The sequence below is a fragment of the Hemicordylus capensis genome, chromosome 3 (assembly GCF_027244095.1).
Source record: "Hemicordylus capensis ecotype Gifberg chromosome 3, rHemCap1.1.pri, whole genome shotgun sequence".
NCBI lineage: Eukaryota > Metazoa > Chordata > Lepidosauria > Squamata > Cordylidae > Hemicordylus > Hemicordylus capensis.
Window position 1 is genome coordinate 287,583,964 of NC_069659.1, and position 23,646 is coordinate 287,607,609.

The window sequence follows — 23,646 nt, forward strand, 5'->3', positions numbered from 1 at the left end:
ATCTGGATGCCTCTCTTTCCAGATTTGGTACATTCTTTTAAAATAACCTCTTCTAGTTGGACTAGACTTGTAATAGCAGATCATTATTTCTTTGTTGGCATTTTTCGTATATTTTTTCCGGTTAAGCGATATTTCTTCCAGTAACCCTGCAGTCTCCAGCCCTGGTTGCTCAACTGAAGATCCTGAGTCCCGTAGCCCACTTGCCACCAGATGTCCAGGGACTCGAGCACCTGGTGCGGTCCTTGTTGACCTGGACGACGACCGATCCGGTATAGATTTATTAAAGTTATGTCTCACCATATTGTTTATGGGAGAGGCACTCTTTGTCTGGCTCCCTGATGAGACCTGTCCAGTATGGTTGGACCTCTGGCATAGCTCTCACCTTCCTCAGAGCACGCAAGCCCCACAACCACACCAAGGTAGTGTCTCACTGGGGGATTAATAATAATAATAATAATAATAATTTATTTATTTATTCAATTTCTATACCGGCCTTCCAAAAATGGCTCAGGGTGGTTTACACAGAGAAATAATAAATAAATAAGATGGAACCCTGTCCTCAAAGGGCTCACAATCTTAAAAAAAAAAAAAAAACCCTTCAAATTCTCAGTGAGCAACTTCAGTGCTAGCCCAAGGATTGGTGATGCCCAGCCAAAGCCTGGCTTTGGAGCCCCCTTCGCCTCGGGTGCCCTCACACCTTTGCCTATGTAGGCACTGGCAGGTGCTTCCCATCAGGCTTGGCCATCTACTTGCTCTCCTCGCTGCCTCTGCCTGTTGCTCCTGGGCAGCCATCCTGCCGGGGTGCATTAGATTGCTGTTTGATGCAGCAATGTGATTATAACACGATGATCTGGCAGGCTGGCTATCCAGAAGCAGCCAGTGGCAGGAGCGGTGGGTGGAGGCAGAGAGGAGAGCAAGTGGGCGGCCAGGTGGGCAACAAGGATGGGGAGTTGCCCACCTGCCCACCCACCCGCTCTGACAATGGGAGGTATGCACACCTGTCTGTGGGGGCAGGGGGCATCTGCAAGAGTGGCACAAGACCTAATCTGTTGGCGCCCTTCCCCACATGGTACCCTAGGTGACTGCCTAGTTGCATAATGGACAGGCCAGACCTGAGCAACTTGTCAGGTGAATTGGCTTTCAGTAATCTTAACAGCCCAAGGGCTGTAATTTCTGAGCAAACTCCTTTGAAGGATTCCTTCATGTGAATCTCTGAAGCTAGAAGGTGGGTGGCTACTGCTTGTGTTACATGCCTGTGTGCAGATTCCAGTTTCACCCCATCTCCTTTGGGCATCCATTCTGCAAAGACAGAGCTACACAGTGGCAAATGGTAATCTGTGCTTCTTCTTTATCAGCAGCATTATAGTAAAACATAAGATTTGATTATTCCACCCCACTTGGCATCCCTGGGGAATTGTGGCCAGTTTTGTGCTTCTCCTTTTAATAAGGATGCTGGCATCTGGAGACAGTTTAGAGGAAAGTGAGGGGAGGGAGGCTATTGGCCCATGAGGTAAGATTAAACATCTGAGCCAGATCACTAAACAGAAAGTGCAGGAAAGGTGGACAGGACACTTTCCCACTGATTTATTTTGCTCTCTAGTAAATCAGAGGCTGCTTTGATTAGAATGATAATTCCAAACTTTTCTAAAGAAACCAAACCTAGAACTAAAGGGAATGATTTCTGGAGGAAGCAGAGATATTTTCTTGCAATGCATCTCTAATCATTAGGACAACTGGGAGACCCCATCATTGGACATTTTAAAAAAATGTTACACAAATATTTCTTAAAGGAAAGGTTTGAGTCTGGTGCAGTTTATGAGTGGGTATATCATGGACCTCAGGGCATTTCTGAAATCCTGTTCCGTACTAACCTTCTGCTAAATCAGTTTCACTTTGGGGAAACAGCTGGTCTGTGGAATGGGGCAGGTGCTACGTTTTCATAAGCCTCTGTGCTAAGCCTTTCACTGCTTGGGTTGCCATTTCCCCCCCTCTAGCACAGCTCCTTATAATCTGCTCAACAGGCAAAAAAATCAGCCAGAAAGCAGCACCTGTTGAATGTCTTCCTGGCATGCAGCTGAATTCAGAAAAAGACGGGCCGATGGCCATTCTGCTGGCTGCTCTCCTTCCCACACCCACTGTGTTAGGGGCCTCTTCTTGGTACCAGGTATGTATTCCAGTTCCTCCTCCACCATGATAGGGTGCTATGCATGAGGTGCTTGTCCTCAGCCTCATTAAAGTCGATCTGCTCCCTGTCCATCAAAGCTCAGCCCGGCCTAGAGCTGCTGCAATTACTGTCTCCTCAGAGAGCAGCAGCAAGCCCATCACATGTGCCTGCGGCTAGGCCAGCCACAAGATACCAATTAGTGTTACTGACTGTGAATAGCGTGGCCAGACTTAACGGCATCCCCCAGGCAGGCACAGCTTCCTGCCAGCCCCCCACCACCACATGCAGCAGCCTTGGCAGGGGGTGGGGAGGGAGGCTTTACGGCCCCCCTCCCACCCCATTCGGGTTTTCCTTTCTGTCTTTTCGATACAAAACCTGCCTGGTTCCCTCCAGCTTTGAGGTGGAGTGATGATGGCATGGTGCGGTTCAGGGACCCAGCCTCGAGGACGGAGATTAACTTCTGGTGGGAGCAAAGAACCACTTAACCTTTTTTTCCTTTCCACGAGGGATGCTGAAAAATGAGACAAGAAAGAGTAAGATGTCCATTCATGACATGCTGATTAATCCCATGCAAATATGTCTAAGGTTCCTGACGGAACCTGCTGCAGGAAAATACTGTCATGGCCATTAGAGCTCATTACCCACTTTGGAAGCCTGTGTGGAAACAGGATATGTTGATGGATGATTTGTGCAGGATGTGTGGTGTTGAGGGGCCCTATACATACGCAGTATGGAGAGGGTTGATGACCACGACCCAGGGAGGCGAGAAGAGAACTCCAGAGCAGAATACGCAGTGCTATGGTTAGATTCCCCAAGAGGGTCATAGCAAGGTTGAAGTGGGCCCTGGGACAAGAAGTGAAGATGGGCCCCTCACCCCCCCACCACCACCACTTGCTAGTCCCTATGCAAATGATATCACCAACTCCACATACTCCAATCAGGATCCAGCAGCTTGCCAGTGAGGCAGGGAGGCAGGAGGAGAGAGTGGTTTACCAGCCAGCGCGGGGCCCTCCTCACTCATGGATGGGCCCAGGGATAAGGGGCCCTACTTGCTCAATTAGAGCTACACTACTATTACTACTACTAATATATGTATATACTGCTCTTCAGTCAATGTTCTCAAAGCTTTTTGCATAGAACAATGAATAATACATAACTAAGAGGGTCCCCTGTCCCCAAAGGGCTCACAGTCTAAAAAGAAGCACACCAGCAACAGCCTCTGGAGGAATGCTGTGCTGCAGTTGGATAGGGCCAGTTGCTCTCCCCCTGCTAAATAGAAGAGAATCACCACTTTTAAAAGGTCTTTTTGCTCAGTTAGCAGGTGTTAGCGACACCCCCTGCCTGTTCCCCAACTTTACCACTCCATAGGGCTCTTTTCTCTGAACAGCCTGCTGCTTCTGCTTCTTTTTCTTCAAGAGAGTAGTACAGCGCCCGCTAGTGTCATACTGGGAATATGGGGCATCTCTGATTCCAAGGGAAGAGTGTCCCCCACTGAGCTCTAATCCTGCTTTTGGTGGCACAGCGCTTCGCGGCTAACACAGACCTTGATGTTGATGGGCGAGCTCCCTTTGTTGTCTTCTCAGTCTGGTTTTCTTGTTGTTTCCAGGTGTCCTTCCAGAGTGGGAATGCAGAGTGGGAATGCTGGTCTTGAATTCTGCAAAGTTCTGGAGTGGGGAAGAGTGAAAAGAGACATCCAGAAACCCCTTTGCTTGCAGAGTGAGGGATCTGTCTTTCTTGTGAAGAGGCAAGATTTGTGTCCCCTGAGATTCTGTGGCCTCTGGCTATTTTCTAAGCTCCATACCTGGGGCTCGGGGAAGCAACCCCACCACATCCCCCAGATCCCAGGCATCAACTCAGGAACTAGGAGGAATGGACTCAAAGACTACCACTATCTTTCTGGTCAGGAGAATAGAAGGTTTGCACATGGTGGGCTCACAGCCAGCTCGCCTGTTTCTCCCTGTCTGTCAAGACACCTTCATTACTGCACCCTCTGATCACCTGGCATAGAGGACATCGTGGCATTGAGCTTTGAGAAGAAAGGCACTTGGGCTTAGCAAGCTCTTGCCACTTGCCTCTGGCTGATTGCACAGGGTCTGTTTCTCACACCTGTGGCTTCCATCCTGCACCATATTTGTTCTAACTCCTCTCATGATTCCTATAGCTGTTTCTTGCAAAATACCAGTTTCCCGGTGTGTCTTGACTTTGGCAGTTTACTCTGAGTTCCATCTGCAATTTGAGTCTTTTCAGAGCATGTAGCTTCCTGCGGCGGTTCCAACCCTTAGCAGTCCCCTGCTAACAGAGCAAATAAGTGCCTTTAAAAAGTGGTGATTCTCTTTGTTTAGCAGGGGGAGAGCAACTGGCCCTATCCATCCCCAGCAAAGCATCCCTCCAGCAGCTGTTGCTGGTGTCCATCCTGTATTTCCTTTTTGGATTGTGAACTCTTTGGGGAAGGAGCCATTTTATTTGTTTATTTATATCTATGTGGACCACTTTGGGAACTCTTGTTGAGAAGCAGTATATAAATATTTATAGGAACATAGGAACACAGGAAGCTGCCATGTACTGAGTCAGACCGTTGTTCTATCTAGCTCAGTATCATCTTCACAGACTGGCAGCAGCTTCTCCAAGGATTCATACTGGGTTGCCTGTAAGGGAGGGGTGGCCAACCTGAGGCTCCCCAACTGTGGTTGGATTGCAACTCCCATCACCCCCAGCGGCAGTTTATTCATTGTGGCTGGGGATGATAGGAGTTCTAGTTCAACAACAACTGGGGAGGGGGGGGGCTAAGGTTGCCTCTCCCTGCTCTAGGGTCTTCTCCAATGTTTGCAGTTTTTCCATCTGCGTGCAAAAGGTGACAGAAACTGATTATAAACATGGGCTAGCTAGCTGGGCAGATGGATTTATTTAATTTGAATATAAGTTTATTGTTATAACCACAGGCCATAACACATATTAAAACATAATAAAACAAGGATTTATTTATTTAAAATGCCTCTGTCCTGCCTTTCTATCCAAAAGGATCTGCAAGGTGGCTTAACATCCATATAAAAACAAAAAAGTATAAATGCATAATAACATAGCAATACTATCATAGTACTAGTAGCAATACAATAGAGCTGAATAAGGACATAAAAACAGCAACTGTCTGAGGCTCTCCACAGCAGCAGTGTGGAGAGCCGGACGGTGTTTGGTGGGGAGAGCACACGAGCATTCCGTCCTCTCTGGGCGGCTGGATCGGCCACCCACACGATCACCGGCTCTGTCACAGAGCCAGTAGGGGTGGTGGAGATCGGGGGCTGCCTGGCCCCTGGAAATCCCAGCATGCCCCACGTGAGTGCATGGGTCATTCTGGGGAGACCCCCCATGCCAGGAGGCTTGTTGTAGCCTCCTGGTCAGGGGTCTCCTCATGAGTCACCACGGTGCGGAGCTGCACCATGGCCACTTACAATCAGGGAAATGGGGTTAGTGGAGCACTTGCTCCGCTAACCTCATTGAACGGGGTGGGGTGGGGTGGGGGGTGTAGAGGGGTTTGCTGCCGGGAGCCACGCAGCTCCCGTTGTAGCACATGGCTGCTGGAAAGCGGGCTGGGCTCCCTTAGCCCACTTTCCAGCGGTCGCGGGAAGAGCCTCAAAGTCTGCTCTCCAAAATAACCAAGTGTTTACTTGCTGACTGAAATGTATCTGTGAGGGAGCCAGGAGAGTCTCTCTTGGGAGGAAGTGCCATCATGTAGGCACCAGCACCGAAGAAGCCCTGAGCGGCGGCATAAGCCACAGAACAGACAGTGGGGCCATATGGAGCAGGGCCTTCAGAGATGATCTAAGGCAATAGCAGGTAGGTTCATATGGAAGAACATGGTCCTTCAGATATCCTGGATTCAGACCCTTGAGGGCTTTTGAGGTCAAAAACAGCTTATTGACGTGGGCCCCAACACCAGCTGGGAGCCAGCGAACTTGGTGCCAATTTGCCAAATTGTATGCGCTGACTGTGCATCATGCACCAGTGAACATTCTTACTTCCACTTTCTGGACTAGTTGCAGTTCCCCAAAACTTCCCAAAGGCAGCCCCATGCAGCGTAGTTTACAGTAACCTAATCTGGATGCGACCAAGGTGTGAGAAACCCTGGTGTGAGAAATCCAAAAGGCGTTGGTTCCAGGATCCTTCCTGTTTGCTCCCCACAGACTTCACAGAGCCCCCTGCAAAAGGGAGCACTGGAGTTCCCCTTCCAAACTCTCCCTTCCATTTCCCAACTTTCTGGAGTCTGTTACTTTCCCACATACCTGAATGGCAGCCTCCATTCAGGGGTGGGGAATGAAGGGCTCTGATTCAAACTAGGGGCAGCTTGTAATCACCAGCACCTGCATGACTTCCCCTTCTCTCCCGGCTGTCTGCTCCCTGATAGTTTAGGGAATTCTGTAACTGGCTCTGCATACAATAGCAGGAGCTGGTTCGTGGATGGATGAATGACTGACAGCTGGCTGGGCCTGTTGAGCACCTGTGCCTGTCAGTATATCTCAGTGGCATGCTGGAACCAGCCCACTATCTCAGCAGGGCAGCATGGGAGACAGGAACCGAAAGCAGGAGCGTGTTTGCTGCAGGTCCAGAGGAGCTGGAAGCTCATCTGACAATGCTGTGGGACCCTCAACTGAGACAACACTTGCATTACAGGTACTGCCACAGTCTTCCTTTACCTTGTCAGTATTGTTGCCACCACAACAGTAGAGCTTCTTACTACTCCATTGCTCCAGTCTATAAGGCCAGAGACTACTGTTGGGCTTCTCCTCCTCCAGCCCTGGAACAGCCTCTGGTTTGTTCCCCATCCACTTCGGTTTAAGGATTGGCTGGTGTTGTCAGCTTGAACAAACAATTCCCCTTGGTCCAGAGCAGGGTGGCCCTTCCATGAGGCAAGGTAAGACAGCTGCCTCAGGCAGCAGATTATTAGGACACCAGAAAGGTAGAAAGATGCTCTCCTGTTCCCTTCTTCTAAAAAAGTGGGGGAGGGTACACTCAAGGGGGGAGGAAGCATTTAATACTCTGCCTTCAGGCACACAGAGGCCTTGAGGTGATATTCGTCCAGAGGGCCCCTCACCCTAGCCTCTGTCCATTTGGTTTCATTCCCCCAGCTCTGATGCTTTCATGACTCTGGCATTCTCTCCCAGCTGCTTAGATTGATTGAGGCTGTTGGTTACAACTGGTTGCTCAGATCTGTAGGTAGCAAAGGAGCGGGCAAGAAAGTGCTATAAGGGGAGATCGGATGGAGTGATGCTTTTGTTGAGGCAGGGGGACTGTGTGTAAAGGAAAATATTGGGGACACAGGCTGATGCTTGGCAAGAAAAAAAATATGACAGAGTGGTGAGGTTGCACAGTGATGTGATAACATGTGTGTGTGTGTCTGTGTGATAGCAAGGGCATAGCTATAAATGTACAAGGTAGGACAAATGTCCCTGGGCCCCTGACGAACAGCAACAGCTTGCCCTTCATTGTTGTGCATAGGGAAAGGGCATGCTGAGAAGGTTTCAATTTTTAACCATGTATTTACAGTTCTTCTGTGGTAAAGCCGTGGAGGTGGGTGGGGGGAAGGCAGCAGGGGCCCTGTTGGGGGTGCATGGACCCATCTTCCCTTCTTGTCCCAGGGCCCACTCTTGACCTTGCGATGCCCCTGTGTAATATAGAACGGTGCCCTCATAGGGCAGGCAAAACCCGTCTTCTTGTGAGGCCCGCAGAAGGGCAGTAATCCGCTCACGCTCTTGGCTCGAGACGGAGCAGGGCTGGAGGGAGCCCCTTGGAGAAGTCGGGCTCCTTACAGCACCCCTTTCCTTCTTCAGAGAGGAGTCCTGGTGGCCTCGCACACCTCTTGGCGGCTGACCAATCCTCCTCGCCTCTGTGACACACTTGGGCTCTTGTCCCCGGCGCTCTGGAATGTGTCCTTGGCCGAGGCTCAGCCTGGCTGGGAGGGGAGTGCAGTGCATCTGGAGGCTGCCCAGCTTGGGCTGTGCCCTACTGCAGCTCACGCTCCCCATATTAATCAACCCTTCTTGGCGGCTGGAGAGACTGCAGAGAGGCTGCCTCTGTCCCGCATCCCCTTCTCTCCGTCCAGGGCTGAGCCCCTTTCCCCAGAACGATGTCAGGGAACTCAGAGGGCCTCGGGGAGGAGCCGTGGACCTTTCCTGCCCCTTTGGGGTACAGCCGGCTCTGATCTCTTCCTGGCGTGTGGCATACATAATGCTCTCCCTGTCTCGCAGAGCTGGCTGCCTGACAGACAGGGAGAGTATGAAATATGAACTGAAAAGTGCTTTGTACTGGAGGGTATCCCAGAAGGTGTGCTGGGTGGATCGGTGCCAGCTTCTCTCCAGCAACCCCCTCCAAGCTACCTTTTTGGGAACACAGGCTTTGCTGAGATCCAGGCCCCTGACCACATCTCCACCATTCTGCAGGCATGCAGGGGATTTTTCTTTTACTCTCTCCCTGGGGTCTGGATACTTCTGGCAGCGGTGGATGAAGCCCCCTGCTGGTTTCCTCCGGCTCCAGGAGATGCGATGGAGGCCGGAGATGTAGGGGCTGCACAATTCTGGCTCTCCAGCTGCTACTGGACTACAGCTCCTGTTAGCCCCAGCCTCAGTGGCCCATAGCGAGGGATGATGGCAGCTGTAGTCTAACAAGAGCTGGAGGGCTGAAGTTGTGCAGCCCTGGGATACTGGACAATGTCTGGGGCAAGATGGGGCACGAGTGGCTGCACAGGTCACAGGGGACTGGAATGTTGGGACTTGAGGGTTGGCATTCGGAAGATGTAGACGAACCCTGGATTTATCAGACCCTCCTCTTGCTGGTTTCCAAGTTACTCTCTTCATAAGGATGAGGCTGTAGCTCAATGGTAGAGCATCTGCTGTGCATGCAGAAGGCCCCCAGTTCAATTCCTGGCACTTCCAGGTAGGGCTGGGAAAGAGTCCTGCCTGAAACCTTGGAGAGCCTCTGCCAGTCATTGTACCACTGAGCTAGATGGACCAGTGGTCTGACTTGGTATATGGCAGGGCTGCTTCGGCCCTCCTCCTGCAGATGTTGGCCTACAACTCCCATAATCCCTGGTTATAGGCCACTGTGGCTGGGGATTATGGGAGTTGTCATCCAAAAACAGCTGGAGAGCTGAAGTTGAGCTGCCTTGGTATAAGGCAGCGTTCTCTGCACTATGCTGTTGGTTCCTTTAAGAAATAAATAAATCCATGCATCACAGTCATAGAACCCATGTGCTCTGATGCCCTATGGCAGGCCTGCTCAATTTAGGCCCCCCAGCTGTATTCTGGACTACAGCTCCCATAATCCCCCAGCCACAGTAGCCAATAGCCAGGGATTATGGGAGTTGTAGGCCAACATCTGTAGGAGCTGACGTGTTGATGTATATCACGTGTTGACGTGAGATATTAGCCCTGATGTATATGGAAGGAGAAAACCACAGTTTCTCCTTCCATATACATCAGGAGGAGGGCTGAAGTTGAGCAGCCCTGCCCTATGACATCACTCTCTAGGACTAGATACTCTATGGATGAGGAACCCAGTTTACCTTGGATAGGCTTGGCAGGTTCTGCCTGGCTGGCCTGATGTCCCTTTCCAAGCAGTTTACCCCCTGAATTCTTATTGGGCTAGGTTTTTTTTAATGGCTCTGGTCCTGTCTGGCGAAAAACACTCTTGTGGCTGGTATTCTCCACCAGAACTTGGGTGTTGGAACCACCACTCCCCAATGGCTTTTCACAAGGTCCGCACAATAAAGGCAAAAGAGCTGCTCTAAACCAAGGGGGGCTGGTACCTTTAGTACCAAGGTCTGTCCTGATATCTATGGCGTGCACCTGTGTGCACACTCACAAATTGTGGAGGCCAGCGTGGTGTAGTGGTTAGAGCGCTGGACTAGGACCAGGGAGACCCGTGTTCAAGTCCCCATTCAGCCACGATACTTGCTGGGTGACTCTGGGCCAGTCACTTCTCTCTCAGCCTAACCTACTTCACAAGGTTGTTGTGAGGAGAAACTTAAGTATGTAGTACACTGCTCTGGGTTCCTTGGAGGAAGAGCAGGATATAAAATGTAACAAAAACAAATCTTCTGATGCCCACTCAGTTAATTCTAGATTCTGCTCCAGTTGAATCGGGACGGTCCCACTCTGAATGCACATGTGTGCAAACACTGCCTTGATACTGCCACCCAGAACAGAACCCATTCTGCACACCGATGGAAAATATTAGAGGGAACACTGCTGGCCTTCTTAATGAATCATGCCCTTTGCTTTGAGTCCTGTGCCTACCAGGGAGATCTCAGATCTATGTGTGAGAGGGAGACGAAACCTGCTTTAGACTCTCCCCAAAAGGTCATGAATCTGAAAGTATCTGCCACACACAAAGGCACCATAGAAGCAGGTCTTTGGAGATCCCATGCCCCCCACTCCACATACACCTGGTGCCTTTCTGGAAAGGTCAACCCATATCTCCAGCAGCTTCTGCTATCACCTGACTTGGCTATTGTGTCGCCCTTCACCCTAATGATTCAGTCAGAGTTGGCCCCTCCTCGGCTTTGCTTCTGAGTGCAGCTGACCGGCTCCTCGCCAAACCGCTTGTACTTTCTATTACTTTGAAGAGAGTTTGAGCAGGCAGCTGATGACAGCCCAGCCACAATGGACTTAATGAACTGGGACAACAGCTGCAGGTTGTGATGAAAGCTAACAGGGAGAAGAGTGTCCACAGTGGGGGCTGTGCTCTCTCTCTCTTTGGCCTTCATTGCATGCAAGGAGGATCAGCAGAAGGTTGGGTGGGATGAGCTAGAGGGGTAGAGCCAGATCTGGATGGCAGATCCTCAAGAGTCTTTAGTGCAAACTGTCCACAGAGAATGAACATGGAACCATCAATCCTAAAATGACAAAGCTGAAAGAGATTTAAAAGTTCATTCCCTACATTGAAGCAGGATCCAGTGTACCTAAACGTCGAGCTTGACACCAGCAGATCTCTTGGATTCAAGATTCCGCCCCCCATGAGTCAGGTTAGGTTTTGGCATATGGCTCATATGAAGTATGTTTCATTTGTCCCATTCAGGGGTGAACCAAGGTGGTGTGACACCTGAGGCAAAATGCTGCCTTGCCCCATGCACCAGTTGGGGGCCAGCCACCCCCCATCAAAAGTAACCCTTGCAAGCTTTGAAAGTGCATTGGGTGTCAGGGAGGAGGCCAGGTTGTTGCTATGCACACATCTTTGTTCTGGAAAGTGATATTCTGCAGTCCTTGAGACCAATCCAGCAACTTCAGAACACATCAATATGGGCAATGCAACAAGGGTTGCCTCTGAATGGAATCTGTTTTTCCAATACTTGTTCACAATATCAAGCTGCTTAAAAAAATTCAGAATTACTTTCAAGAGTCAGCTGGAGATTGATGCCTGGTCCTGGGGACTCTAGGCCAGTCCTAGAGGGTGGGCAACCCAAAATGCAACTGATATGGCAGCCGTGTTTTAGCTTAGGGGGTTCCCAGCCTTGGCCATTGTGGCTGGGGATGATGGGAGTTGTAGTACAACAACATCTGGGGACACAAGGCTGACAACCCTGTTCTAGACTGCGTTGAAAGATTCCCGTGTGTTCAAACTGATTGACGTCAGTCAGGGGGATTTACTGTAATTTTATTGTAAACTGTCTTCTTCTTGCTTGTCTCCCGCAAATCATCCTGTCCTGCTAGCCAAAGTGTAAACACAAATGCACCATCCCCTTTTTGGCAGTGTGAAAGTCCTTTACTTTAATTGCTTTCCCAAGGAAAGCTCCTCTTCACCTCTCCATAATTCTTCTTGGCACAGAGGACTCTGATCATCTAAATTAATAGGCTTCTTTCTCAAGGGCAAATTGTTTTCAAAACTTACTTCAGATCTGTGAATCATTACAGCGTTACATGAGCTACTTGCATCCTATGCTTTCATGTTGGCTACCATTATTTAAACCTGTTTACCTGTGGGAGGAGACTTGTTCATCTGAGGTTGAGTTAGGAACATAGGAAGGTGCCATATACTGAGTCAGACCACAGGTCCATATAGCTCACTATTGTCTTCTGCCAGTATTGACTGGCAGAAGCTTCTCCAAGGCTGCAGGCAGGAATCTCTCTCAGCCCTATCTTAGGGAGGCAACTTGGAACCGTCTGCTCTTCCCAGAACGGCTTCATCCCCTGAGGGGAGTATCTTACAGTGCTCACATGTGGTCTCCCATTCATATGCAACCAGGGTGGACCCTGCTTAGCAAAGGGAACAATTCATGCTTGCTACCACAAGACCAGCTCTCCTCTGCTTGCTACCACAAGACCAATTGGGAGCGGAACAGTTGTTCTGTGTGGATCTGCTTCTCCCATGCTCTTTATGACATTGCTAATGTATTATGACTCCTATGCAGATATAATGTAGTGCAGACCTGGCATTGGAAGTTAGCCTTGTTGCACACCTGCTGGAGCCCAGAACCTAGTAGAGGAACTCTGCCAGTTAGTCCATGAGCCAGGCCCACAGTCTTTAGCTATCGGTAGTATCTCAGAGGATGGATGCTCATAGGGATTTTTTTTTGCAATGTCTGCCCCCCTGGAGATGGAAAATGGGGTGATAGCCTTGTTGCACTTACAGATTTCTATGTGTTATCATCTCTTCTTTATCCCTACCCCAATCAGTTAGCATATAATCAGAGGCGTATCTAGGGGAAATAGCGCCTAGGGCAAGCACTGAAATTGTGCCCCCTGTCCAAACATCTGACACCCATCTTTCAGATAACTTTACAAAAGAGGCCAAAGACATTTACCATCTAACTATTGCCCTATCAGCCTTCTTAATGTTATTGACAAAATGTATGCATTTCACCTACTTAATAAACTCCAGGATTGGATGGACAAAGAGCAGGTGCTGGCTGATGAGCAGGCAGGCTTTAGGGCCAATCACTCTACTATTGAGCATGCTTTAGTCTTACAACATCTAGCGGAGAAATATTCTAATCTATCCCATTCCACTCTTTTTGCTGCCTTTGTGGATTTTAAATCGGCATTCAATTCCATATCCAGAGATAAATTATGGGAAAGACTGTTTAATTCCTCTATTGATCAACGTCTGCTACTTTTAATTTATAAACTCTATAAGAACTCACGACTGAAGGTCCGATGCAGCTCAGCTGGAATCCTCACTAAGGAAATCCCTACCTTTCGAGGAGTGAGGCAAGGCTGTATACTTGCTCCAGCTCTTTTTAATTATTATATCAACCCCATTATGGATATTATCACTAATCCATCTTTTCATCCACCTAAACTGGCCAATAGACAGGTTAATATTCTGCTCTATGCAGATGATGTAGTAATTTTATCTCGGACTCCTGTTGGTCTCTGTAGAGCGCTTTGCTCTCTGGCTAATTTTTGCCATGAATACGCTCTGGAAATCAATTATAGCAAGACCAAAATTATGGCCTTTGCTAAACACCCGAAGACCTTGAATTGGTCTTTGGCGGGACATAAACTAGAACAGGTTAAGACCTTTAAATATCTAGGGGTTGTTTTCCAGGCCTCTACGAAATGCCAAGCACATCTGCAATATGTTACCCAAAATGCACGTAAATCGGCATTGGCCATCCAATCATATTTCCACCAAGATGGGGCTCAATTTGTACCAGCCTCCCTTAGGTTATTTACAGCTAAAGCCTGCTCTCAGTTGCTTTATGGGTCGCAGTTGGGCCCGTATACTAACTGCACACCACTAGAGATAGTTCAGACAAAGTTTTTGAGATCTATTTTACAGATCCCTAGATGTGTTCCCAATGTAATATTGAGGATGGAAACTGGTATGCCTAAGATGGAAGCCCGGATGTGGTTTTCCATTCTCAGCTTCTGGTTAAGATTGTCTTTTTTTCTACAGGCCTTGCCAATCTAATTTTTATTGATAAATTTAATTCTAGTTGGAAGCAGTCAATATTTCGCCAAATAAGTTTATATGGCTTTAGTCTGGATGGTTTATTAGAAATGGGTTTTTGTCGCGCAAGACTGATATTAAAGCAGCGGATCTATGATATGGAAATGCAGACTGATTTATCTTTAATCTCTAAAGAAGTTTTCCTAGGTCTACAAATGTATAACACTAAACCTGCGAATTACCTGGGTAAGATTACCATTACTAAGTATCGCAGGATGTTTACATTGGCCAGATTTAATGTGCTACCTTCAGCTGAACTAGAAGGTAAATTTAGAGGGATCCCAAAAGAACAGAGATTATGCCCTTGTGGCTCTGGAGAACAGGAGTCTATCTTTCACATTTTACTCCACTGTCTCTTCTATAGGGACTTACGAACTTGTTATATTTCCTCATTACTGACTGATTTCCCAGGTCATACAGATGCATTTTACGTCAACTATCTGCTCTCAGATCAGAAGGAGGAAGTAACATTTAAAGTTGCTAAGTTCTGTGAGGCAGCTAAGAAGGCTAGAAAACAGATGGTAAACCAGATTATGCAAACGGGAAACTGCTGATTAGCATGAGTCCAAGTTCCTGATTATATTATGTATATATTACTGCTATATTATGTGTATTATTATGTATGTAAATTTTGGTCTATGACCGTAAATAAACATGATGATGATAACTTTACCATAATATCAGCTCAAAAATACAAGTCAAGCTCATTCATCTTTTAATATTTCAAAAACTATTTAGCAGTGGACGTAGCCATACCAAAAAATGCTCGAAAACCACAAATTTCTGTATGCTGGGGCTCATAAAATACCCAAATACTATGTGGAGGTGTACTTGGAAAACTAAACAGAAGTACCTGTCTAATTCTCTACTATGCATTGTAGCATCACTATTACATAAATTTTAAAAATAAATGGAGAATTTGACTTTTCCCAGATACTACGGCCTTGGAGAGGCCATTTGAGCATGTGTGGTGGCCATCTTGTTTTCAGTAGCCATTAAAACACTTTTTTTTTTCATTTTAAAAAATGGCACCCCCCTTCAAGTGGCACCCAGGGCACGTGCCCTGCCTGCCCTACCATAGATACGCCCCTGCATATAATTGCCGTCATTTTTGTACCGAGGAAAGGGTTAGGGTCAGGGTAATAATCAACAAATAGTACTCCCATGCAGTGATCTTTGGAGGACATTTCTGCCAATTTTCATTTCTTGCTGCCCTCTGCTGCAAGCCAGTGAGAGGGGTGGATGCATTACTTTAGTGTTCTTCATTGTAAGGCCCCGGGGGCCAGTGGTGGCCCTCATCACCCCTAAGCTTAGCTCCCCGACAAATGGTCTGTTGGGCTTGTGTGACATTTTGACCAAAGTGGAATACTCTGCACAGCCCCCCTGGCACCATTCAGAGGTAAACATTCCCACTGTGCAGTGCTGCGCTTTGTCCAGCACCATTGAGACTCCTTTAAGGGAAAGGGAGCCCTCTTGAGCCTCTGCACCATCTTGGAAGGCCTACACAGAGCCCTGGGAGTGTAGCTCTTGCCAGTGCTTCCCCATGGAGCTCTAAAGAGAGGACTCTGTCTCTCTTAAAGGGCCCTCCCAACACTGAAAAAAGCACAGTACTGCAGAGGTCAGCACAGTGGGAAATGTGTGCTCTTACATTGAAGGTTTTTCTTTTCTTTCCCCCAAAGTGGCCCCTGCTTGAAAAACAGTGCAGTTCACTGCATTAATCATATTTTAAGGGAGTCGTACATGAGGAACTTCCAAAACCTGGATACAGTGTTCACTGGAATGATCAAGGCACACATTTTCCATAAGGTCAAACTCAATAGTAGGCTTGCAAATGTTTTATTGTAGAAGTTCTGTGCCTTTAAAAGCTACATGACTGGCAGTGGCAGAAGTTCATTAGTTGAAGCTTTCTCCAGTTCTCTGTTTGTGTGGGAGGGGGGAGAAAGAGGAGGGAGAGCATTGGATCAAAGGACAATTGAATGTATTCTAGAGCACACTTATACCTCCCAGAGCCATAAGGGTGCCACACTCCCTTCTCCCCCTAATTCATAGATGCATTTGTACAAACAACCTCTCTAATAATATATTGCAAAAGAACACACATGGCCATTCTGTTCTTCATGCTGTGCAGGTATTTTATATTCCCTTGCAACTCTGAATGTGGCTACTCTTCCTGTGTTGTATTTGAAGAAAACAGCCAGAACGTTCTGAAGAGAACATTCCCTCTAGTCTAGAGGGACAGGAATATTGTTCTTGCATAGACAGGGATGAAGCCAGAGCTTAGGAGTGGAGCATCTGCTTTGCATGCAAAAACTCCCAGGTTCAATCCCTGGATTCTCTGGGTAGGGCTGGGAAAGACTCCTGCTGGAAACCTTGGAGAGCCATTGCCAGTCTAGACAATACTGAGCTAGATGGACCAATGGTCTGACTCGGTATAAGGTAGTCTCCCATGTTCCTCAGTTCATCATGCAGCAGGAAGGCCTGCAATTTAGCTGGGGCCCAGCTCTATAGTTTGCTTAGCACAGTGCTGCACCACTTTGGCCTGCATGCAGATGTTAAACTACAATTCCCATTAGTCCTGACTATTGGCCACTGTGATTATAGGAGCTGTAATCCAAAAACAGCTGTAGGGCTGAAGTTGTGCAACTCCCATTGAGCACAAAGGGTTACTCCAGGGCTGGCAAGGGGCAGTGGGTTCCTCTGAATCCTGTCTCTAGCCCATCCATGTGATTTGCTGTCATTCTCCTCCTTCTTTTTATTAGCTGTGCCGTGTGGTGCTGTGGCTGCCTTGGCAATAGTGAACCAGGCAGGGACACCTGGGAAGAGGCACCATCTGCCAGGTGCTGTCCAAGCCAGCTCACTGGGTGAAGAGAGAGCAGCCCTGCCAGGAGCCGATTGTCATTCTTCCGGGAAGTGCTGCCTCCCTTTCACTGCGGATTAGGGACACCTTATGTTTTCTCCACACGGGACTAGGAGGGGAAATGGGGAAATTCATGTAGGTCATCGGGAGTGGTGAGCATACACATATCTTTTCACTGTGCGTGCACATGCTTGGAAGCCATGGTTAATCCTGTCTCCTCATGTTCTGTATGACTATGCGACTGCGATGTGTGATGATTCATGTGCCTTTTTTCATGCTTTTTTGAACACGTAAGTGTCTTTCCCTGTTATAAAAATGTAATCTATGAAGTGGCCTTGAAATGATTGCTAGGAAGCTTAGAGGTGGCTAAGGACATTACTAATGTTATTACTACTATGAATATTGATATACTTTTTAACAAAGGCTCTCAAAGCAGTTTATTTTTTCTATGTCAACAAAGTGGTTTCCTGTTGCAAAAGGAACCATCTCACAATCTAAAATGTAACATAAGGTAGATGCCAGCAACAGCCATCACTGCGGTTCATTAGGGACAGTTGCTCTCTCCCTGCTAGATATAAGAGAATCACCACTTTAAAAGATGCATCTTGCTCAGTTTAGCAGGGGTAATGGAGATCGTTGCTCTTCAAAGCAAGAGCTATTGTATGGTGTCCCACAGGGCTCTATTCTATCTCCAGTGCTTTTAAAAAAACATCTACATGAAACTGCTGGGAGAGATCATCAGGAGATTTTGTGCAGGGTGCTATCAATATGCTGATGACACCCAGATCTTTCTCCATATCAACTTCGTCAGGAGATGGCTTCACCTCTCTAAATGCTTAACCTCTCTAAATGCTTGCTTGGAATCGAGGGAGAACAAACTGAAGTTGAATCCAAACAAGACGGAGGTGCTCGTTGTGGGAGGCTGGAACTTAGGAAGTGGATTAGATCTGCCTGTTCTGGATGGGGTTACACTTCCCCTGAAAGATCAGATATGTAGCTTGGGAGTACTTCTGGACCCAAACCTCTCCCTAATATCTTAAGCCGAGGCAGTGGCCAGGAGTGCTTTTTATCAGCTTTAGCTGATACACCAGCGCTGTCCATTTCTCAAGACAAATGACCTTAAAACAGTGGTGCATATTTTGGCAACATCCAGGCTTGATTACTGCAATGCACTTTGTGTTGGGCTGTCTCTGTACATCGTTCGGAAACTGCAACTGGTGCAGAATGTGGCAGCCAGGTTGGTTTCTGGGACTACCCGTAGAGACCATATTACTCTATTTTTTCAGATTCCTAATTTAGGAATCTGACTGGCTGATAAGTAGTGGCAGGGAGTGTGTCTTGCATGTGCCACCTTTACTGGGATCTATCTGGTAGCCACATGGGTTAGGACTTCTTCTGCAGTGGCTGCTTCCTTTTTGGACATCCTCTCCTGGGAAGTATGACTGCCCCCTCCTTCTTTTCAGCACCTTTTAAGGATACTTGGTTGGCTTTTCCATTGGCTAGAAAAGTGTGTTAGTTCTCTTATCTAGTGTCTGAATAATTATGTATTTTTTGATTGCATTTTGTAGTTTTATACATAGGAAACTGCCATATACTGAGTCAGACCATAGGTCCATCTAGCTCAGTATTGTCTTCACAGACTGGCAGCAACTTCTCCAAGGTTGGAGGCAGGACTCTCTCTCAGCCTTATCTTGGAGATGCCAGAGAGGGAACTTGGAACCACCTGTTCTTCCCAGAGTGGCTCCATCCCCTGAGGGGAATATCTTACAGTGCTCACACTTCTAGTCTCCCATTCATATGGAACCAGGGCGGACCCTGCTTAACTAAGGGGACAAGTCATGCTTGCTACCACAAGATCAGCTCTCCTCCCAAACATTTGTGATTCTGGATGCTGTAAGTTCTATGGAAGGCAAGATAAAAATGTTTTAAATAAAATAAAACTTCCACTGCATGTCTTTGCTCTGCTGAGGGAGAGAGAATCCCTTTTATGTTCCCCTTAGGACCTTCTATGTTGTGCTAGGAGCCACTCATTAAGCTCTGAGATTTTTCTAGCCTCAGCGTACTCTCCACTCTCCCCATCTCCTTCTTTCAAGAGCGTCCACGTGCACTTCTGTGTCCCAGAGGACTGGAAGCTCTTTAAAAAGGAAAGACACAGCAGCTACAATATGCTTTTGAGGCCAGACAGGCAGACAACTTTAATTATACACTGTGCAGTACAATATATTATAACTAACTGCCAGCTCTTTCCCTAAGTACCCCTTATCTCCCAGACCAACATAAAACCTGGAATGGATTATGCTGGAATGGTTACTTTCTGGATTCTCTTCTTATATGCTGGATTGGATCATGGAAGAAATGCTCCATAAACATTACACTGAGTCAGTACTAAAAATAACTCAGCATTGCCTAACCCAACCACCTGTGAACACCCTCTCCCACCTCCCCCAGTACATATGGGGTGATGAATTCCTGTTCTCTGGATCGAATCACAGATTTTGATTCATGCACACCCCCATGAGAAACCTCTAGCCATTCAAGAGAAAGCTGAAGCACAGAGATAATGACCGAGCTGTTAGAAGTGAGAATTCTAAAGAATTGCTCTTAGCTCCACAGTAACCTCTTTTGGCCACTAGAGGCATGAGGAGTTATGTTAATAGGTATCTTGTCCAGTTAAGAGCAGAAGTTTGGGTACGTTCTATCATGTTTCTCTCAGTACATGATGTTTAGTTTCTTAATATATCTTTATTTGTTTTTTGTTGTTTGCACTCATCCTACACTCTCCAAATAATCTCTTGGGCTAAACTTCTTTACTACCCGAGCATACTCTGCTGTGTGAGAATTTTTAATATTTCTCCTCCTCACATCCCTCATCAGGAGCAAGGTAATTGGGCTCCGTAGACTTATCTCCAGATGAGAGTGGGATTGTTGACCTTTTCTTGTGAGCGTAAAGGAAGTCCTGGTGACATGTCTCCCCACAATCCAGCAAGAGGAGAGCTGGTCTTGTGGTGGCAAGCATGAATTTCCCCTTTTGCTAAGCAGGGTCTGCAATGGCTTACAAGTTGAATGGGAGAATACATGTGCGAGCACTGTAAGATCTTCCCCTTAAGGGATGGGGCTGCTCTGGGAAGGGTACCTGCATGCTGCATCCAGGAGGTTCCAAGTTCCCTCTCTGCCATCTCCGAGTTAGGGCTGAGAGAGGCTCTTGCTTGTAACCTTGGAGAAGCTGCTGCCAGTCTGGGTAGACAACACAGAGCTAGATGGACCAATGGTCTGATCCGGTATAAGGCAGCTCCCTATGCCCCTGCTGTCAAACTGTGCTTTTATAGCACATGTTGCCAATAGCTTCCTATGCCAGATAAAAGTTTTTTTTTCTGCGGAACAAAATGAATGTGCTGCAAAATACTTGCTGCCACGGAGGACACAAAACTGCATTGCTAGTAATGTAGGGTGGTGGTGGTGGAGGAGAGGGATAGTCAGATCCCAGTAGAACAGGTCTCCAATTTTGGCATCGGGGAAACTGTGAAAGGTGGGTGGGAGAGACTGGATTCTACAGGTTTTTTAATTCTCTCCCACACAAGGCTTGACAAAACACCATAGCTGCCCCCTGAACCATGTTTTTCAGGTAGTTTCCTCCAGTATGTTTTTCAGGATAGGTAGTCTCATTGTCCCTAAACCTGGTAGGAGCATTCCAAAGCAGACTATATTGGGAATTCGATGTCTGATCCTGGCAGTGGCAAATCGCCGCACAAAGCGGACTCCTTATCTGCCACCTGGGTGCTTTCCAGATTACGCCCTGCAACAGGGTCACGATGAATCTCTGAAGTGTGCTTCTGCACTTCCTGTGTTTGTTTTATTTTATTTATTTTATTTTTGCATTTTTATACCGCCTTTCGTTAAAAAGATAGCCCCAAGGCGGTTTACAAAAGTTAAAAACATACAATAAAATCATCATGCTAAAAGTATAAAAACATATAAAAACAGGCATAAAACAATACAACAGATAAAAACACCCAGAAGCAGCAGTAAAAACGATTATGTAAAAGCCTGGGTAAAAAGCCAAGTCCTTACAAGCTTTCTAAAAGCCGTGATGGAGTCCGAGGAATGAATGGCCACTGGGAGAGCATTCCAGAGTCTGGGGGCAGCAACAGAGAAGGCCCTGTCCCGAGTGCACAACAGCTGGGCCTCTCTCATTGTCGGCACCCGGAGCAGGGCCCCCTCAGATGTCCTCGTCAAGCGGGCAGCAACCTTTGGGAGCAGGCGGTCCCTCAAATACCCCGGGCCCAAACCATTTAGGGCTTTAAAGGTCAAAACCAGCACCTTGAATTGGACCCGGAAACGAACCGGTAGCCAGTGCAGCTCTTTCAAAATGGGGGTGATATGTTCCCAATGGGCAGCTCTGGATAAAACCTTCGCTGCCGCATTTTGCACTAGCTGCAGTTTCCGGATATTCTTCAAGGGCAGCCCCATGTAGCGCGCGTTACAGTAATCCAGCTGTGACGTGACTAAGGTGTGGGTAACTGTGGCCAGATCTGCCTTCTGGAGAAAGGGACGCAGCTGGCGCACCAGCTGAAGCCGTGCAAAGGCACCCCTGGCCACCGCCTCCACCTGAGCTTCCAAAAGCAGAGCCGGGTCCAGTAGTACCCCCAAGCTGTGTACTTGCTCCTTCAAGGGGAGTGCAACCCCATCCAGAACCAGTAAAATCTCCCCGATTGGCTCTCCTACTGATCAACAGTACCTCCATCTTATCCGGATTCAATTTCAGTTTGTTAGCCCACATCCAACCCATCACGGCCTCCAGCCCCCGATTCAGGACATCCACCGCCTCCCTAGGATCAGATGACAAGGAGAGAGAGAGCTGAGTGTCATCCGCATATTGCTGACAACTCAGTCCAAATCCCCGGATGACCTCTCCCAGTGGCTTCATGTAGATGTTAAACAGCATGGGGGACAAGACCGAACCCTGCGGGACCCCACAGGCCAATGGCCACGGGGCCAAGCAGTAGTCCCCCAGCACCACCTTCTGGACCCTCCCCTCAAGAAAGGACCGGAACCACTGCAACGCAGTGCCTCCGATTCCCATACTCGAGAAGCGGCCCAGAAGGATACCATGGTCGATGGTATCGAACACCGCCGAGAGGTCCAGCAGAACCAACAGGGACGCACTCCCCCTGTCTAGTTCCCGGCGTAGGTCATCCACTAGAGCGACCAAGGCAGTCTCAGTCCCATACCCGGGGCAGAAGCCAGATTGAAAAGGGTCCAGATAATCCGTATCATCCAAGACCCTCTGCACGCTCCATCACCTTGCCCAAAAAGGGAAGGTTAGACACAGGTCTATAGTTATCCAGGTTGGAGGAATCAAGGGAGGGCTTTTTTAATAGAGGTCTTACCACCGCCTCCTTGAGGCACGATGGCATCCTGCCCTCCCTTAATGAAGCATTAACGCTCACCTCCAGCCATCTGCCTGTCCCCTCCCTGGCAGCTTTTATTAGCCATGAAGGGCAAGGGTCAAGAGCGCACGAAGTCGCCCGCACACTGCCCAGGATCTTGTCCCCATCCTCAGGCCGCACCAACCAAAAAGAATCCAACACAACGGGACCAGATGGTACCAGAGGCACGTCTGCCGGAACTGCCAAAACTCTAGAGTCCAGGTCAGCATGGATGCGAGCGACTTTATCTGCAAAGCGACAGGCAAACCGATCACAAAGAGCTGTAGATGACTCCTCCCCCATTGTCCGGGGGGATGTGTGGAGCAAGGTTTTCACCACACGAAACAGCTCTGTTTGTCTGCACTGAGCAGACACAATGGAGGCGGAGAAAAAGCATTTCTTTGCTGCCCCCACCGCCACGGCATAGTCCCTAAAATGGGCTCTAGCCCATGTTCGGTCGGATTAGTGACGACTCTTCCTCTAGCGTCGTTCCAGCCGTCGTCTGAGTTGCTTCATCACCCTAAGCTCCGAGGAAAACCAAGGAGCAGAACGGGCTCCACCAAGCCGGAGAGGGCGCTTGGGGGCAACCGTGTCAACAGCCCGGGCCATCTCTCCATTCCAGAGATCAACCAAGGCCTCAACAGGGTCACCAGCTCTGGACACTGGAAACTCCCCGAGGGCCGTCTGAAATCCAAGCGGATCCATAAGCCTCCGGGGGTGGACCATCTTAATCGGCCCACCACCCCTGCAGAGGGCAGACGGAGCAGTCAAACTAAACCCCACCAGGTGATGATCTGTCCATGACAAGAGAGTGGTCTCAAATTCCCCCACCTCCAGATCATTTATTTCCCGGTCGGCAAAAACCAGATCCAGAGTGTGTCCCGCCACATGGGTAGGGCCTGATACCAATTGAGACAAGCCCATGGTTGCCATGGAGGCCATGAAATCCTGAGCCGCACCCACTAGGGGGGCCTCAGCGTGAACATTGAAATCCCCCAAAACAATAAGCCTGGGGAAACCCAAGGCCACCTCCGAAACCACCCCTGCCAGCTCAGGTAGGGAGACTGAAGTGCAGCGGGGTGGTCGATACACCAACAGAATCCCCAGCCTATCTCGGAGGCCCACCCTCAAGGACAAACACTCGAAATTCTGAGATTGCCTGACCGGGCACCTGGAAACGGGGAGGGTCTCTCGAAAGATGACTGCAACGCCTCCTCCCCGACCCTCAAGGCGGGGCTGCTGCACGATATGGAAATCTG

The 23,646-nt window shown here is 48.3% G+C and overlaps 1 protein-coding gene across 1 annotated transcript in view; it reads left to right on the forward strand.

Annotated features, from left to right (window-relative positions):
• Positions 1-6,655: 6,655 nt before the first annotated feature.
• GOLGA7B (golgin A7 family member B) overlaps positions 6,656-23,646 on the forward strand; it is a 54,297-nt gene continuing 37,306 nt past the window's right edge. The window contains exon 1 of the mRNA XM_053309236.1: positions 6,656-6,829. Coding sequence (XP_053165211.1) covers positions 6,719-6,829 — 111 coding nt within the window. The 5' untranslated portion in view covers positions 6,656-6,718. The remainder of the gene's footprint in view (positions 6,830-23,646) is intronic.